Source organism: Sphaeramia orbicularis, chromosome 9 (genome assembly GCF_902148855.1).
Source record: "Sphaeramia orbicularis chromosome 9, fSphaOr1.1, whole genome shotgun sequence".
NCBI lineage: Eukaryota > Metazoa > Chordata > Actinopteri > Kurtiformes > Apogonidae > Sphaeramia > Sphaeramia orbicularis.
This window is the reverse complement of record NC_043965.1, coordinates 32,803,343-32,821,476: the sequence shown is the minus strand read 5'-3', so window position 1 is coordinate 32,821,476 and position 18,134 is coordinate 32,803,343. Positions and strand designations below refer to the sequence as shown.

Below are 18,134 nucleotides of genomic sequence, written 5' to 3'. Positions count from 1 at the left end.
GTTGGTTTTCAGCAAATGAGAGACAACTCATTATATATTAAACTCATTAATACTGTATGAAACTTAATATTTCTTATTAATTTGTGGAAAAACCGTCACGTCTTGTAATTTTTTTTTTTAATCCTCTATTTGACACAACTATTTTGTCATTTGTCTGTTAAGATTCATTATATTATGATCTGATCCAATACCTTTAAAGGCTTTCTGTTCATTTTGACTTTTTTTTTTTTATCACAGATGCTCTCACAACATACATCTGTATAAATAATTAGTAATTATATTCTTGATATGATAAACACATGTTTTATTATTTGCATATAATCATTGTATAACATCAAGAGTGCACCAAGCATCAGTGCTCCCCCTCCTCTGTCTCCTCCTCCTCCTCACCGGTAGGCGTGGATTGGAAAATTAACTTGTTTTTTTTTCTTTTCTGCTCTTTCCTTTTAAATTCTGAGTTTCATTTAGAGTTTCTTTTGGACGGTCTGGTCAGGTCAAGAGAAGCAAAATGGTGAGTAATGATCAACTTCAGTTACCATTTTAGATAACTTCTGTTTACCTTTAATACAGACACATACATCAAACAGATTTGTCAATGTATTCCAGATGGATAGCTCTATTGGTAGTGACTTTTTTTTTTTTTTTTGCTTTTCGATTACAGACAACGTACACAGACAAAGGTGAAAAGGTGAGTCATCAAATTTGTATTTTGTTTGGTTTAAGAGCAGATATCTGTCTTTATTAGATAATACTGGAAATAGAGGGACAACACTGTACAGGAAACAGCTGCAGAAAAGCTCAACATTAAGACAGCATCCCTTTAACCTCTCCCCCTTTATACTTTATATTGAAATTTTAATAATCACAGCCTTGAGGAAATATTGTTTTGTTTATTAAACTGTTATATTTCCTTGTCTTCAGCATGATCAGGGCAGGTTCCTCTGCTTTGATCACCTAACGTTCTGGGTTGGAAATGCCAAACAGGTAAGATGAACCATAAGAATTATTATTTGTTCACAGTGTTTTTCTGACCAACTTTTCTCCCAGATGGAGGGGTAGCATACACATTCAGCCAGGCTATTGGCTCTCCAGAGGGGTGGGGGGACACAGCATGTAAAAGTCCAGACCATGTAATTGAACTCTCAAAAGGCATAAACCAAGTCAAGCCTCTCTCATCACCAGGAGAGGGCGCTTTCATACAGTCTAAAGCCAGTCAGATGGCAATAATGCATATTGTATATTTAAATGGAAATGCAACAGTGAAGAAAAAAATCAGTTAAAACCAATTTATGTTCAACAGGCTGCATCATATTATTGTAACAAACTGGGGTTTGAGCCTTTGGCCTACCAGGGTTTGGAGACAGGCAGCCGGGATGTGGTGTCCCATGCAGTCAAACAAGGAAAGGTAAAATAAATAAATAAATAAAATAAGTATACAAGTGGTATTAAAAAAACATGTCATCCATATGACTGCAAGAGAAAACAGTATTGAACAATTTAACTTACCCTTTCACAGATCGTTTATGTGTTCTCATCAGCCCTCAATCCTGGAAACAAAGGTATGTAAGAGATCCATCTCTAATATAGTCATAGCTGATGTTATTTGTGAGGTTTTTGCACGTGCCCCATTTACTGAATTAAATCACTATGATGTGCTTTTGTACAGTTTTGTGATGAACTGAAAATTATAAATTAACATGGAGAGATACTAGTGGAATGTATCAGTTTTTTCCTCAAAACTCTTCTAAAACATTGCAAGGTTTCTAACTGAGATCCAATCACTTCTCACTCCTTGTTATATGGTCATTTTCATTTGAAATTTGTTTTCTGTTATTTATACAGTACTGTGAAGAAGTTTTAGGTGGCCTTTAGATTTGTTGTTTCGCAGCATTGAAATGAACATGCATATGTATTTCTCAGTGTTTTGTCTTCAGATACAACAAGAAAATGTAGGAAATATGTGCACAGACTTAAAAGACACACAAAAAACTAGAACTAAATAGGTTCACAAGGTTAATGTCAGTATGTAATGTGACCCCTGACCCTGTGACAAGAAGCAGCAAAAGCCGTTAGAAACATCTGGCATGTGTTGAATGAAACCTGGAATAAAAAATCAGAAAGTGAATGCCAAAAATGTCATATTGTCTGAATAAAAGGATTAAAAAAATGTTATGTGTAAAAGGAAGGTCACACTAAATACGAAAACTTTGGTGTGTAGGTGTTTTTTTCACTGAAACTTTTGTTTTTACCACTGTACATACTACAGTAAAGTATGTTGAAATAAATATGTATGTTCACTTTAGAAAAAAACAACAAATCTAAAGGCTGCCTAAATCTTTTGCACAGAACTGTATATATTTGCTGATACCTTAAAAGACCTGATGAGTTCCTGTAACTGTTCAGTTATTAACATAATTATATATCCTTTGATAAAATATCTCCTTTTACTATGCAGTATCACATGTTAACCAAATACTCTTAATTTAGCTATATTCAAGTGTAAAAACTATCACAGAAAGATGGCACTGTGGCTGAAGGAAATGTCTTTCCACAGCGATGGGTGAACATTTGGTCAAACATGGGGATGGAGTGAAGGACATTGCGTTTACAGTGGAGGACTGTGACTACCTAGTACAGGTGATGACACAGGTTTCATTGACATATTATTAGCATTGTTTGTTTTTTTTTGTTTTTTTTGATAATGTGCTGACTTTTTTCCCAACCACAGAAAGCCCGTGAGCGAGGTGCAATTATTTTAAAGGAGCCATTCACCTTAGAGGACAAGTTTGGTAGAGTACGACTGGCTGTGCTGCAGACGGTGAGGACAGTCAGTCATATTTATCATGAACCACTTTAAAAAATGAAATAAAAAGTAAACTTTGAGTTAGTTCATAGCAGAAAATGAGTTGAAAACATCTTCGTATTAGGATTGTACATGTGCTTTATAGTTTGTATTTATGCAGGGTTTTTTTTGTTCATTTATGTTTGTTTTTACTTTTGTGGATTTTTTTTATGACTTCAGAATGTGTTTATACTGAAGCTTCCAGGTGTTTTTCTGACCTGCTGAGTTCTGTTCTGCTGATTTTTGCTGTCTCTGCTGCTCTCTTTTTACACATGCTTTGATTTTTTTGCTTTTTTTTGGGTTTTTTTCGCTGCAGTATGGTGACACCACACACACATTCGTGGAGAGAACAGGATACAAAGGTTTATTTCTGCCAGGTTTCCACCCCCCTCTCTTCAAGGACCCTTTGCTGAACAAACTGTGAGTCTACTTGCATATCATAAAGCAAACATAACATAATCTATTATACATAAAAGGAAAAAAAAAAAAGTCAAACTAGTTCAGTCAGAGAGACAATGTGTTAGATGTTTATGTGTGATTCTCCTTCCTCTTTGTTTCGACACAGACCAAGTGGAAAGCTGAACTTCATTGATCATGTTGTGGGGAACCAACCAGATGATGAGATGGTTCCAGTGGTGGAATGGTAACAGACGATCATCACTTACATGTACAACTACAGCTACACACCAGCTCAGTGTGATTCCTAAGAAAGTTACAGGTCAGAGGGTGGATGAGAGCAGGAAAAGTCTGAGTGTTGCGTAACTCTTTTTTGGAATAAGTCAGAGATCATCATGACTTAGCATTTTCTTCAACACGCCTGTGACTTCCCACATCTGGATCTTGTTTCATCCCCATCATAAAAGCACGAGAAGGGGAGGAAAAACAGATCTCTACACAAGCCAGCTCATTGGGTGATTCTGGGAAGAGGGGCGTAACCCAGTCCAGAGGTTTTACTAATGATGGCCCTCATCAAACAGACTTGTAAATCCCCAAAAAACAAAAGAATGTTTAGCAGCCACACGCCTGCCATTCATGCCATGTACAAAAGAATGTGAAGCAACAGATAAAACAGCTACAAAGATTTAACATGTATCTTTTATTTGCGGCAGGTATCAGAGAAACCTACTTTTCCATCGGTTCTGGTCAGTGGATGACAAGCAGCTTCAGACTGAGTTCAGTGCCCTGCGCTCTATTGTCGTAGCAAACTATGAGGAGACTGTGAAGATGCCCATCAATGAGCCCGCCATGGGAAAGAGAAAGTCCCAGATCCAGGCACGTCGCTTTTACTTTCACAGAATCTGAGCAACTCAATCAGTTCAAAAACAAGGAAATATGTTGGACAGATTTCTCTTCTCTTGCAGCCAAAAACTAAACAAAGCATTTGTTGGCTTGTTTGCAGGAGTATGTGGAGTACTACGGAGGCCCAGGAGTGCAGCACATTGCCATGAACACATCAGATATCATCACTGCAGTAAGTCTACAGAAAACAAAAGTAAACAGATGCATCCCAGCAATTTTACTGAAGCAAAAGTAGAAACACCACAATGCAGTAAAACTATACTGCAAAGACCTGAAGTCAAAATGTTACTTGAGGGAAAGTACCTAAATAGTGTTACCAGATTAACTTATATTAAACTTTTGACCCAGCTATTTATAAGGACACATTTCATAGCTTAATTAAAAAAAAAAAAAGAAAAAAAAAAAAAAGAAAAGAAAAAACCTGTCCACTGCTGACATTCCTAAAAAATGCATCTGAAAAAATGGTGCAAAAAAGCAGAAACTTGTGCTTTCCTTCATCTCAGGAGGATATTTTTTTGAAGAACTCACAAACACAAGTGATATATTATTATAGAGTATCTGTTTTTATCACTTTAATATGTGTTACTGTGATAGTTGTTGATAAGTGTGTAATATATGATATACAGGGTGGGGAAGCAAAATTTACAATATTTTGAGGCAGGGATTGAAAGACAGTGTATGACCAATTAGTTTATTGAAAGTCATGAGAATTTATTTGCCACAAGAAAACTGACATAATAGAAAATGTTTTTATTCTGTGTCCTCCTTTCTCAATAACTGCCTTCACACGCTTCCTGAAACTTGTGCAAGTGTTCCTCAAATATTCGGGTGACAACTTCTTTCATTCTTCTTTAATAGTATCTTCCAGACTTTCTCATAATAGTTTTGCTCATAGTCATTCTCTTCTTTACATTATAAACAGTCTTTATGGACACTCCAACTATTTTTGAAATCTCCTTTGGTGTGACGAGTGCATTCAGCAAATCACACACTCTTTGACGTTTGTTTTCCTGATTACTCATATGGGCAAAAGTTTCTGAAAAGGTATGGATAATAGTGTTAGGTATGATTATGACATCAATATATGTTGGTTGGTATGGTTTCAAAACTATTGACGTAGTCCCTGCTGAGAAAAAAACAACTAAATGTTCATTGTAAATTTTGCTTCCCCACCCTGTATGTATGAAGTAATGTGTCAAACAAATGTGAGGTAAAAAAACAAACAGCAGATTATGTCAAAACTGTGCCATACTTGCATAAATGTACTAAAGTAGCTACATGCAACCCTGCAGCAATACTAATGCTCACATCGATGTCCTGTTTGCAGATCCGTAATCTGAAGGAACGTGGGATGGAGTTCATGTCTGTACCGGACACTTACTACGAGCAGCTGAGGGAGAACCTGAAACACTCAAAGGTCAAAGTGGAAGAGGACCTGGACACTCTGCAGGTCAGAATGAAGATCACGTTTTAACACATACAGCTAAAAAAAATCTAAAAAAAAAAAGTCTAAGAACATTTAATACATTGTATCTGCATCTGGAATGGCTCTGAGGAACAGCTCATGACACAAATATTGCCTTCCATCCTCACGCAGGAGCTGAAGATTTTGGTGGACTACGACGACAACGGATATTTACTTCAGATCTTCACCAAACCGGTCCAGGATCGCCCCACTGTGTTTCTAGAAGTCATTCAGAGACACAACCACCAGGTGAGGGCACCACCTGATCAGATGAAACCAAATACTAAATACAGTTATACAATAAACTGTTTATTTTTCTGCAGGATTTCACCTTCAACAGTTCCAATCATTCATTTTTATGTTTTATTTTCAGGGCTTTGGGGCTGGGAACTTCAAGTCTCTTTTTGAGGCCATTGAAGCAGACCAGCATGCAAGAGGAAATCTGACTATCCTGACTCCTAATGGAGTATCAAAGAGCATGTGATCCCAGTGTTACTATCGCTTTCAACTTTTAAAATGTCTACGGCGACTATCACTTTACTGAGCAGACACTGTCTATTGAAGCTCCTGTGTACCTAAGAGTTTGATACTGATACCATCAATGCTCTGATACTGAGATACACAATATTAATGCACAAAGTATGTTTATTGAGTCTGATACGATTCCTTTTTTTCTGCATGTTTATTACAATGTCCCTTTTATATTATGTGCTGGTTCATGACATGTTCTCATGGTCTTTATGATGAAGCATTTTATGTGAGACTGTATCACAAATGCAGTAAAATACACGACTTATTGTATGATTCATCATCCAATGGGTTCTTTTTGAACAGTGTAAACAGAACTATGATAGACACAAGCTTGACTCAAGCAAAACATCATTTAAGCTCTCATAAATGAAAACATTTAACCATACATTTATATCAACAGTTGTCATGAGTTCATAGTCCAAAGTAGTGTTTTTATCATTTCATCTCAAATGTCCTTTAATAAAATAAAGCTCCAGGTACTTGGTCTTATTCTTGCTCATTTCACTTCAGTCATTATTCACCGAGCAGCACCATCAGTTCTTGTATCCATATGATCTCCAGGCACTGACTGACTGTGCAGTTATTTCATTAAACATTATTAAAATGGTTCTTCCTGAAGCAACATGATTGTTTGTGTTTATGAAGTACTTCAGAAAACTGTCACTGCTGACAAACAATGAGCAGAGCACTTCATTAGTGGTCAGTTCAAAGAGCCCCTGCAGGAATCTGCTCCACACAAACAGGGGATTTTTGTGTCCTCGATGGGGAACTTGTAGTCATACGTGATCTCTTCATTAATGCTTATGGGCTGTCGGGAGTAAATCACAATCTTCTTCTGGGATTCCACAGTGATGATCTTTGCATAGCAGTTGGGCTGCAAGAAAAAAGTTACAATATGAATTCAGTGATGACACTGAAAATGTGTTTGTAATGAAGTCTAATAATCCTATAATTACTGGCTCTTATAATAATTAAATCTACAACCAGGACAAATGTTTGTTTACTGCTTCCATACTCACATTGCAGCTGTGGTTGATAAATCTGGCCAAATTTCCACATTTAGTGGCATCAATGATTGTGTCCTGATCAATCCTGAACAAATAGCTACTTCCAATTCCCTCCTCCTCGTATCGCTGCTCTCGCATGTCAGCAATGACCTAAGGAGGAAGAACGAAGTCGACTGTGTTGTTTACTCACACTCATGGAAACTACCCAGAACAACCAGAGCGGTCCCTGAGGGCCAACCAACCAATTCACACAAATGAAAGTGAGTACGTTAGTGGGAAAACTGGGTGCATTATCATTTGTTTTTAGTTTGTGGTACCTGTCTGATGACTTGGCCCACGTACTCAATCACCATCTCATCTGCTGCTATGGGCTCCATTGCAAACAGACCCCACTCATGGATGTGACTCCGACTGAAACAAATCCTCTTCTTTCGAAACTGGTGGATGAACATATGAAAACATTTATGCTAAACTCAGACATTCTCCTTTTGTACAGCTGAAAATGCTGGTGCCACTGACATAAAACAAACTCGCATGCACATGCATTTGAATATCCTCACTACGATCTAGTTTTTTAAGTGTTTTGTTTTTGTGTTTGAGCATGTAAACAGCATTACCCAGTTTCATCAACCTGGATAAGTCTTTCCCCAGTTTCGAGAAACCAAACCCCAGAAACACCCGGGATACTGTTGCAAGTGTACATATTATCCTGGTGATTACCAGCACAACTGCTGCTTCAGCAGTGTAACACAAACCAAAATAAGGGTAACAACAAAAGCATCTCCACTCTGTGAACTCTGATGAAGAAAACAGTTTTCTCCTTTAATTGATTTGAAAGAATTAAATATACTTGCTATACTAAAGCATCAACATGCTGATCAATTCAAGTATCTTGGTCATTCTTTGTTCAACTTTTTATTTTTCTAATTTTGCCATCCTCAGCTCTGTGACTCATGTTCCAAAAATCCACACAATCCATTATTCAATCTTATTATTTTCAATATTAGCTGAGTTTCCCAAAAATATAACAGCATGTCTTAAAACACCGTAATGGTGCCCCTCTCCCTTCATACTTGTTAACATAGAGAAGTTATGGTTATTCCTCCAATTCATACTTACTATTAAATAAATGGATAAATAATAAGGCTAAACCACAAACAAAAAAAAAAGCCGTAGAAAAGTAATCATTATCTAAAAGGTTAGTAAAAACTTGGAAGCAATAATCATTGATATAAACCTCAAAACATGGCTCTAACACCAACTCCACAGTCCACAGGCTGGAGGATGTCAGTTTCCCAATAATCATCACAGTCATCATAACCCGAAATCACTAACCAGACTTTACTAGTATTTATCATATAAACAGGGAAATAAGTCATAATCAGCACTGCTGGTTTAGCGGTATCATGCAAGAAACCCATTCTTGCAACCCAGGTTTGATTCCTGGGCGGTGCACACATTCTGTAGAGCTCCAGTGGCGCAATCGGTTAGCGCACGGTACTTATATGATAGTACACTATGGAGCAATGCCGAGGTTGTGAGTTCAAGCCTCACCTGGAGCAGTCTTTCTGTAATTTCCCAGTTTGGAATAGAAGTTTTGGGGGGCAGCCATAGCCTAGAAGGCTGGAGAGTTAGCTTGTGACTGCTGGTTAGATTCCCCTGACTGTCAGAAAGTTTTTGGCTGATGTGCCCTTGAGCAAGACACTTAAACCCCCATTTGCTTCCCGAGCACTTGATATGCAAGCCCACTGCTCCTAGTCTGCAGTGTGTGGTGTGTTCCTACATGTCCTAGTGATGGGTTAAATGCAGAAGGTTGATTTCATTGTGTGGTGCATGTTTACACATCTGATCTATATACTGACAAAATAAAAAGACTCTTAATAATAATCTGAAAACATGATCAAAAGTGGGATTAGCCTCATAAATATCCTACTGTTGCACATGTAATCACAATCACTGAACACTCCCACAGATAGAAGGATATGTGTATTTTGTGACTTGGGTAATTTGATCAATAGCTTGAAATACTGTTGCACTGATTTGGCTGTACATGTAAACACACCAGTTCACACACACTTTTAGCTCTTCTTCCTTCAACATAAATCCAATGCATATTTCACTAACCACAGACTCAAAACTCTGTACATGTTGTCAGTATTTTGTCACAGCTCCTGAAATTACCTTTAGCTGGTTGAACTTGACCAAGTCACTATCACAGTTGAACGAGGACAGCAGGCGGCGCTGCTCTGACCTGAAGTCCGAACTCGCGCGCTGAGATGTCGGAAGCTGAGCCGGGATACCCAGTCCCTGATGAAACAGAAAAACTTTTACCTCTTTGCTCATTATACAATGCATGAAACAGACATAAAACCATTGCATTTAAAATACCTGAGTGCTTGTAGATGATAGCTCAGCTGAGGGTTTTGTATTCTTGAGGTATTTTATTTTCTCCCTCCAGCTGATTTTGTAGTAACCTTCACTGCGAGCTGAGCCGGTCCTGTGGTGCTGCTGCCAGGATTTGTGTTCTTCAGACTTGTCTGTAAGGACTTTAGTCAGTAAGTGCCTGTTAAGGAAGTAAACTATGTAGTCTGAACTGTGACTGGTCTACTCTGATCCATGCACTACACACCATGCAAAAAAATGTTACATTTTTTGTTAGCGTCGATGACTTATTCTTATTTTGTCATTATTTCCCCAAGGTTTTCTGGATGTCACCAGTCTTTTCAAGTTTTTCTTTTGTTATAGAAAATTTTCCAAGCAGTCGAGAACACTCTTAACAAGACAAACAATGTGTGTGCACTTGAAAACCCTTGGCCTGACTTATCAGTACACAACAAAGTTTTTGCACATACAGATGGACGGACGGACAGATGGATGACGAGCTGATGACAATACCCTGCAGCAAGGGCCTAGGGTAATAACTCATTTTCAGAGACTGCCAATTATTTGTTCAATGCAAAATTTACATTTTAAGTTTTATAGTAATTTCAGTGATTATAGTGTTTCATACAAAATGTCTGCTGAAAACTGTCCATTAGTTTATGTGTAAGAGCAGATCTAGATTGTTGATCCAGGTTGGTGGATCTAGAAATTCCCTCTCAGCAGAAAATTCAGAGCAAAAAAATTGAGATATTTAAAATAATTTTGCAAATCATTGATTTTACCTGGCAGCTCTGTGATATTGTGTACACATGCACACATAAATGTATCTAAGATTTTATCAGACAGAATTGAATTAGCATTTGGTATTCTGATTAAAAGGATATGAGGGTGAGGTATCCAAAGTGTGTCGCTGAGCCATCCAAGGCCATTATCCTGCTCCTGCAGCGTTTCATATGTGCATCTGAGCAGCCTTGCATCTTCTTCATCCAAACCATCTTTCCAAACCCTGTGTAGGATTCTCTTCTCCTCACAGTGTGAACGGCACCTAGGCCTATGTCTTCTACTGTGGAAGGATGGTGAGCCAGTAAACCTTCTACTTGATCTCTGCCATTGACGGATTCTCCATTTTCTCTTTAACATCTTCCTCTCCTTTTTCTTCAAAGAGGACTTCTCTGACTTTCTTCTGTTCTCTTCATCCAGAAGTCCAGGCATATTCTCAAGTCCCTGCAGTGGCTTTGGTTTCACACTTGTACTGATGCAGATGCCATCAGCAGTGTCAGATGAATATTCAGAGAGACTGAATGGAGAAGACTCTGAAATGGGAGTGCCTCTCATTGGTACTGTTAGCATCTTCCTCCTGTGGACTATGGATCTTCTGGGAAGAATTATGTCTCTTCCGGGAGTCTTTGGTGCCCTGATGTAGGGATTACTGGAAAGGGAGGGAACAGGTGGGCTGCTAATAGGTATGCTATCTTCTGACATGCTCATCTCTCTGCCTGGAGTTGCTGGAGCCTTTCCAGAGCTGTACTGAGTCCACCCACTTCTCTCCTCTGCACCAGGAGTTCTGGGCATATCCTGATATAATGAGTACAGAGCTGGGGGATCAGATGGAGCTGGAACAAGTCTGCTGTCTGTAGGGTAGAGGGAGAGGACTTCATTGGAGGAGTCCTCACTCTCTAGTTCAGTCCCTATCCCTTTCCCTGGTGTGTGTGGGCGCTCCACCTCCTCCACGGCTGGAGATGTGGGTTTACTTCTTATCAGAAGGTCAGGGTCACTTTCTGCCAAGCAACCGGTCGGAGTGGGAGGTCTCAGGTTCTCTGGTAACTCCACAGTCCATTCAGGGCTCAGCATCTCTACATTAAGGTGTGACTCTATAGCAACACAGATTAATGACAAAAATACATAAATAATTACTCACTGTTATTTTCATAATCTTTTCAACAAATGTCATGCTTATTGCAACAATCCCTTTAGCTACTTTACATGTCCAGAATTTCTTTTTACAAATAAACTTGTGCTCATGGTGTATACCAGAGGTGGAAGAAGTATTTAGCTCCTCTAGGGATGTAACAGGAGAAACATCATTGAGTAGAAATGCTCCAATATAGTTAAAATTCCTCAATGTAGAATGTTACCTATACTGTACTAATATTGAAGACTTACTTACAAAATGTATATCTGTGTCATCAGATAAGGTCTCATTACAGAACTGATTGAAAAGTGTTACTAGCAAAAGGTATAATATTATGTACAAGTATATCACTTTGAACTTGGAGTAATTGTGTTTAAATTTCATGACTGTAGTATATCATTGTATGACTAAAAGATACTTAAAATATTCTCAAAGTTAGTATTTTTTTTATTTAGATGTCTGAGAAACAATAACTTATGGCATATAACCTGGAGGTCTTATGGGCGATGGCAGCTGCAGGTCCAGAGGGCTGGTTGTTTGGAGCTCCATCATGGCATCTACATCACAGGAATCTTGTTGACAAGGTGTCAACTCATTCTCATTGGTTCCCTCCCTTAGAAAAGGTACCGACCAGTCCGGTGGATCCAGCTCCAGCTGAGCGCCAGGGGTCAAGGGGGCCGAGGGGGTGACAGGGGGCTCAAGCTCCATTGACTCTTCATCTGATGATATTACAATACACTCGCTGCTCAGGTCATGCTCGCCATCGTCCTCCATGTCCTCCTCTTCAGGACTGAGGTCGTAATAAGAAGAATCCTCGAAGCTCTCAGAGGAGTCGAAGTCTGATGAGCTTTCCTCTGAAGAGCTGCACTCAGAAAATGAGTCTTTGAACCAAACAAAAAAATAAATTAATATTTGAAATTATTGATTTATCTGAGTTTCATGATGCATCTGCATGACATATTATAACTCACCATGATCAGACGATGTTACTGCTTCAGCGGTTTGGGAAATGACAGACGTTTTATTCTCTGAGAGTATATTATCTGTCTTGTTTACATCACCATGATTAACATAGATGCGATCACCTCCATTACACTAATAAGGGACAACAAAGCATAAAAAGGATCAAATACTGAGCTTCTTTCTAACTAATGCAATTATAAGACTTAATTCTAAACATTATTTCATTCAAAAGTACATTTTCCTGTTGAAAAGCATATTAAACTGTCAAAACCGAAGATACATGGCCATTTAAAGAGTTTTTATTTTAGTTTCACTTAAACGGTTGATCTCTACTTACCAAATTCTGAGAATCATTATGAAGTGGCGCTGGTGTGACCACTTCCTCAGATATGACTGCTTCATCTTGATTTGTATTATCATCATCTTTTCTTTCATCATCCTTATTATAATCATCGTCATCACTGTCAAATGCAAGTGGTCTTGCATGTCTCCGTTTGATTTTCTCAGATGTTGGTTTTAATGTCTCATCTCCTTGTTTCACATCTAAAACCAAGAAAACAAATGCAACACAGTAAACCACATTATAATACCCTACATGAACATTAAATGTATTAAAAGCACCCACCTGAACTTTCATTTGTAGAAGATGGCACATTATCTGTATCTTCTGGTGTAGTGAGATTGTCATCTCTTTTCCTTTTTACCTGCATTACATGTTATAAATCACTCAAAGGTAAAATGTTAATGTGTTTTATATTATGGAGTAAATATTTTACCTTAAATGATGGAAGTGGAGGTTTTTTGCTCCGATTGTTTATGCCATTGAGTGGATTTATTAGTTTGTTCCTCTTGTCTGAACTCACTGCACTTTTCATTGGAAGCATCTGTGCCTTATGAATAAAACACAACAGCAATAAAACAAAACAAAATAAATAACAAAGATAGAACAGCATACACGCAAAAACACAATAAAAGAAGTGATTTCATCTCAGAAATAAAAAAGGATTTAAGACCTTAGTTTTCTTTTCTTGACAATCCCACCAGTCTTCAAATGCCTTAAAAGCGAGACCTTCAATCATTTGCCGTTTAATGTCTTTCTTTATGATGGACTTCAGTTCGTTCACAATTATTTCCAAAACCTTCTCTATGGTCATCTTGTGAGGGTTTTCTCTGTCAAGCAGGAAGTCTGGAGGTGGCACAAAGGGGTTGAACCTGGGAAAAGGTGGAGAGGGCCATGGTGGTCTGCAGAAAGGTAACGTAGCACTGCTAGGTCTGGGAAGAGACCCACTGTCCAAACCTCCTGCAGACTGTGTGGGTAAAGGGTATTTGTGCACAACAGGGGGAACAGAAGGTGGCACCAGCAAAGGTGGAGGTGGTCTGAGAAAATCAGGTGGGGGAAGAATATGTGGAGGAGGATGAGGAGGAGGGGGGAGAGGGGGAGGAGGTATAGGGATGCCAGTGCAATGACTTGGCGGTGGAACCCAACCTGGAGGGGGAGGGGGAATGGGGATGGTGCCGTTGGGGAGGCGGGGTGGGACAGGTGGAAGAGATGGTGGAAAGAAATGAGGGGGGAAAGGGAAAGAGGTGGTTGGTGGACACGAGGGTCCCGACGGGATGCCATCAAGAGAAGATAAGGAAGGAGGCAAAGGCACCGGGGAGTCTTTTGTTGGTGTCAAATAAATTGATGAAAGCTCCTTATCCTCGTTTGATACGTGAAGATCCTAAGTAGGAAACAAAAGTAGTAGAACTGATTTACATATGAAAAAAAATTTAATCATTCAGGACATTTTGAATGAACAATATTTGATGAGGCAGGTGTTTTCTGGCCACTTTTGACTGACTTTATGAGTTTCTGACTAACCATGCTACTCTAATGCCATTATACCTGAAATGCCTAATTTGAGCATATTCTCTAAGTTGATATTTTCAAATGATTTGATCCAACTACTAATTCCAAAATAAAAAAAATACTAAAAGAACTAAAATGTAAAGGGTGGATATTAGGCATAACCACGAAAAGCCTTTTTACCAAACTAAAATTATAAATTCTCCAGTTTTCTGGTACACTGATGCACAGCACATATATAACTGGTGTTACCTTCAGGCATGACTGGAACATTGCTTCGTCTTTCTCATTGTTTACTCCGGCTCTGATTTCAAAATGCGTGAAATCACAAGGACTGGGAGGCTGAGAGCTTCTTGTAAGAAAAGAAACAGCTTGAGCAGTCTCATCCTCTTCATTTTCAGGAAAGGATTTTCTACTGATATCCTCATGATCATTGAATGAGTGCTGGTGACCTATTGTGAAGGAAACTGGAGTACAAAGAAGTGACTCATCTGACAAAGAGGCGTTATGCTCTGAAAAAGGTGATGTCGGACTGTCCTGTGAGGTATCAGCCTCCACAGCTTTTTCATCAAAATACAAGGGGCCAGTAATTTGGTTGTTTACCAGCAAACTTTCAATGCGGGAGTCCAAACTCTCCTGCTCTGGACAAGGGCTGCTGGAGGAAAAGACAGCAGGTGGAGGTGAATCTGTGATGCATGCATGATCCTCAAGTGAAGAGGACATTGCTGTCGTCCTTTCACCTGTGAAATTAAAATTCAAGATGCTCAAGGAGTTGCAGTTCAAAGGTAAAATCTTAGACTTTGTGGCGACCACTTCCCTGCTGTGATCAGATGACTGTGCACTCCGAGTTGTGAGTGCAAGCTGCTGACCGCCAGCTTGTGCAGAGAGGGAGAGGGGTGGCTGCGACTGGAAGTGCTTCAAAACTATGCTCTTGTTTGAGACTTCCCCGGATCCTCTGTGATACTTTATGAGTTTGCGATGAAGTTCTCGTCTTACGCGTTTGTGAACACTGTACGCAGAGGACTCGCCCTGGAGGACCGGAGTTGCCTGAAGACTGGAGTAGCAAGAGTCCTGGGAGAGCGGAGTGGCAGACAAGCAAGGTGTGAGGGGGGTTCCCTGAGACCATGGTGTAACCCCAAAACTGCAGGGTGTATCCTGCCAAATACTGGAGTAGGCTGTGTCCTGAGAGAGGGGTGTACTGATACTGAGGGGGCTGGAGACACTCCCCCGCCGCTGTATGGTTATGCTGCTCTGTAATAGATAACATTATAACAATGAATGAAAATTAAAATTACGCTGAAATAAAATGAAAATAAAAAATAACTGTAAACTACTATGAACAATGCAATATGAATCTAAATATTTGCACAATACACAGCATTTATTTTTTAAAAATCATTCTTTCTCCCTATCTTATTCAAAATTAAGGCTTCTTTAAAGAAACCCCTGGAAAACTCTAGTCGTTTACTACAAATAAAACAATTTATGCATTTTTAAAACCAACCAAAAGAACATTAAATCCCAAACCAGATTGAAAGACTAAATAAAATAAAAACTAATGAAAAATTCTCTCATAAGAGATTGATGCTGTTAAGTATGTGGGCTGCAGGATTGGTAAAGTATCATATTACAGTTACTGTGGACACTATTGCAATTTATCATTCTATTTGTTCAGTTACCAAGTAAAACGCACAGATTATTGGCATTTTTTTAGTTGAAAGACACACGCTTGAAATAGTATGAAAAAACAGAAAAATCTCAAACCAAAAAATTTTAACTACTCATATTTATATTGTACATCTTCATTAACTGTGAAAATATTATTAGTAATGGCAGCAATTATTCTTAAACTATTGTGTTAACATTGAAGCTGCGTACAAATACTTAATATTAAGACTTATCCAAAAAAAATCACCAGCAAACTGTCGATTAGGGTTTGAAGATTTCGCTCGCTGCTACCAACTGGCAAGGTCCAAGGAGTATAAAAACCATGTAAGAGGAGCTGGAGGTAACGTGCCCGGTTTTCACCTGAGGAAAGATGCAAGTAGTGATTAATCAACAGATTGATCATGGTTTCATACCATGAATGGATGAACAAAGCACACAAAGCATGATCTTCTTTACCTTTTGTATCAATTTCCACATGAATAATATTTCCCATCACTGATGTCTGATTGAGGTGTTCAACCGCATCTTTTGCAGCTTTCACTGTGTCAAAAACAACTCTGGCAACTCCTAGATGCTTCTTGTTCTTGGGATTGTGGAATATTTCCACTTCCTCCACATGCCCATATTTTTCACACATATTTCTCAAAAAGTCCTCTCTCACGTTGTCGTTCAACCTGGAAAATGTAACTTCTTTGGGAGGAACAGGGCCAACATAACATTCATCTACCTAAAAGGACATGGATAAACAACAGTTACTATTAACCCTTAGGGTTCTAATTTTCATCACAAGGTAGCTATAAAAAAAAGCAATATACACTAGCTAACCTAATTTTTTTCACCTACATGTGACCTAATTATTGATATGAAATACTAATCATTTTTAACCTTTTGAATGTCAGGTTTTTGACATGCCACCATGGTTTCAGATGAAAAAAAAAATGATTTTTTTTTTTTTTTTTTTTTTTACAACGTACTACATCCAAAGTCAATTTTTGTGTTGTTGTTGAATTATTACAGCTTGGCATATGTAAATGATTAGCAACTACTTTGATTCTTTAGCATTATTATTTTTGTGCACTGTCAAATACTCACACTCATATATCTGAGTCCAAAAAATGCATTTTTCATAATATAGCTATAAAAATATATACATTAATATTACATTCTACTTGTCATGATGCCACCATGTTTGAGATTTAAACAAAAAACAACAGAAAATATTAATTATTTTCAATATAATACATGCTAAGTTAATATTATATTCTACTCTAATTGACAGAGTAGAATATAATATTAAAATCTTCTAACCAATTAAATGACTGATTTTGGTCATCATGAGGCTTCGCCCTTTTCCCTTTCAGGCATGACTATTGTTAGTGTCTATATGCTACTATATTTTTTTGAATATATGAAATAAACAGATGTGTAAATAGCTAAATTAAATAAAAATACACACTCTTGACAAAATGTATAACATTTGCATGAACACAGCTAACACACAACAGCCTGTTAGGGTAAATACTCTTTGCTGCTACTATTGTTTTTGTTATTTCACATTAATAACAGAATCATTGCCTTGAATTTGGGCACCAGGAGGTCAGTGATGTTGGATTTGCTCCAGAGGCGACAGATTCGTGGATCTCTGACTGAATCTAGAGGAAACAGACCTAAGTCCTCCACCTGTTGAGGTAAACGACACCCACTATTACACGGGGAAACACCCACAGTCAACTCATGTTAAGTTATAAAACAAAGGAGATGAAGTAAACAGGTTAGAATGAGCAATAAATAACCAAAAACTGGAAGATGCTCACTGGTAAGTTAAAATACAGCCCATCAAAACGGTATACTTTGTACAGTCCGTTTGTCAATGCGGGGTCAATAATCAACTTGCAACTTCTCCAGTGTTGAGGTGGTGTCTCTCTCTCAATAACTTGGGTTTCGCTTTCCATTACATTAGTCAAACCTACAAGAAAAGCATTAAAAAAAACAACAAAAACAAAACACACTTTAGCATCAGCATCACTATCGCTGTTAGCTAGCAGAGGTTAAGGTTAACACGCCCCAACAGGTGATGGAGAGCATCACCTGTGACATTATCCTCCTCTGAACGGATAAAAATGATGAAACGAGGCGTGCCCACACAGCAAAAACTAACTCTGACAAATAATTTCCCCCTCGCTTACCTGTATCGATGTTGGAGCCTTTTATGGGCCAAC

The 18,134-nt window shown here is 38.4% G+C and overlaps 2 protein-coding genes and 1 non-coding gene across 3 annotated transcripts; 2 read left to right on the top strand and 1 right to left on the bottom strand.

Moving 5' to 3' along the window:
• The first annotated feature begins 463 nt into the window (after window positions 1-463).
• Window positions 464-6,621, top strand: LOC115425158 (4-hydroxyphenylpyruvate dioxygenase-like). The gene is made up of 14 exons (XM_030142527.1): window positions 464-511; window positions 662-688; window positions 922-984; window positions 1,301-1,405; window positions 1,517-1,559; window positions 2,555-2,637; window positions 2,729-2,818; window positions 3,159-3,262; window positions 3,408-3,485; window positions 3,952-4,114; window positions 4,242-4,313; window positions 5,469-5,591; window positions 5,739-5,855; window positions 5,980-6,621. The coding sequence occupies exons 1-14, from the start codon at window positions 509-511 to the stop codon at window positions 6,088-6,090; spliced, it is 1,182 nt and encodes a 393-aa protein (XP_029998387.1). The 5' UTR covers window positions 464-508; the 3' UTR covers window positions 6,091-6,621.
• A 171-nt stretch (window positions 6,622-6,792) lies between these two features.
• On the bottom strand, window positions 6,793-17,867 carry LOC115426216 (histone-lysine N-methyltransferase SETD1B-like). The gene is made up of 16 exons (XM_030144224.1): window positions 17,730-17,867; window positions 17,491-17,589; window positions 16,372-16,642; window positions 16,163-16,275; window positions 14,500-15,498; window positions 13,415-14,122; window positions 13,027-13,105; window positions 12,739-12,944; window positions 12,410-12,533; window positions 11,927-12,319; window positions 10,309-11,397; window positions 9,533-9,681; window positions 9,326-9,451; window positions 7,462-7,581; window positions 7,157-7,294; window positions 6,793-7,011 (listed from the first exon to the last, which is right to left on the bottom strand). The coding sequence occupies exons 1-16, from the start codon at window positions 17,865-17,867 to the stop codon at window positions 6,838-6,840; spliced, it is 4,926 nt and encodes a 1,641-aa protein (XP_030000084.1). The 3' UTR covers window positions 6,793-6,837.
• Window positions 8,613-8,706, top strand: trnai-uau (transfer RNA isoleucine (anticodon UAU)). Its single transcript has 2 exons — window positions 8,613-8,650; window positions 8,671-8,706. It is a non-coding gene; the product is annotated as a tRNA-Ile (tRNA).
• Window positions 17,868-18,134: the final 267 nt, after the last annotated feature.

Coding starts and splice junctions, on each gene's coding strand:
- LOC115425158 (XM_030142527.1), top strand. Junction 1,560..2,554: donor CCTCAATCCTGGAAACAAAG/GTATGTAAGAGA, acceptor GTCTTTCCACAG/CGATGGGTGAACATTTGGTC. Junction 2,638..2,728: donor ACTGTGACTACCTAGTACAG/GTGATGACACAG, acceptor TCCCAACCACAG/AAAGCCCGTGAGCGAGGTGC.
- LOC115426216 (XM_030144224.1), bottom strand. CDS start 17,867: ATGGAAAGCGAAACCCAAGTTATTGAGAGAGAGACACCACCTCAACAC. Junction 14,123..14,499: donor TGTTCCAGTCATGCCTGAAG/GTAACACCAGTT, acceptor TTTCCTACTTAG/GATCTTCACGTATCAAACGA. Junction 13,106..13,414: donor GTCAAGAAAAGAAAACTAAG/GTCTTAAATCCT, acceptor CATGTAATGCAG/GTAAAAAGGAAAAGAGATGA.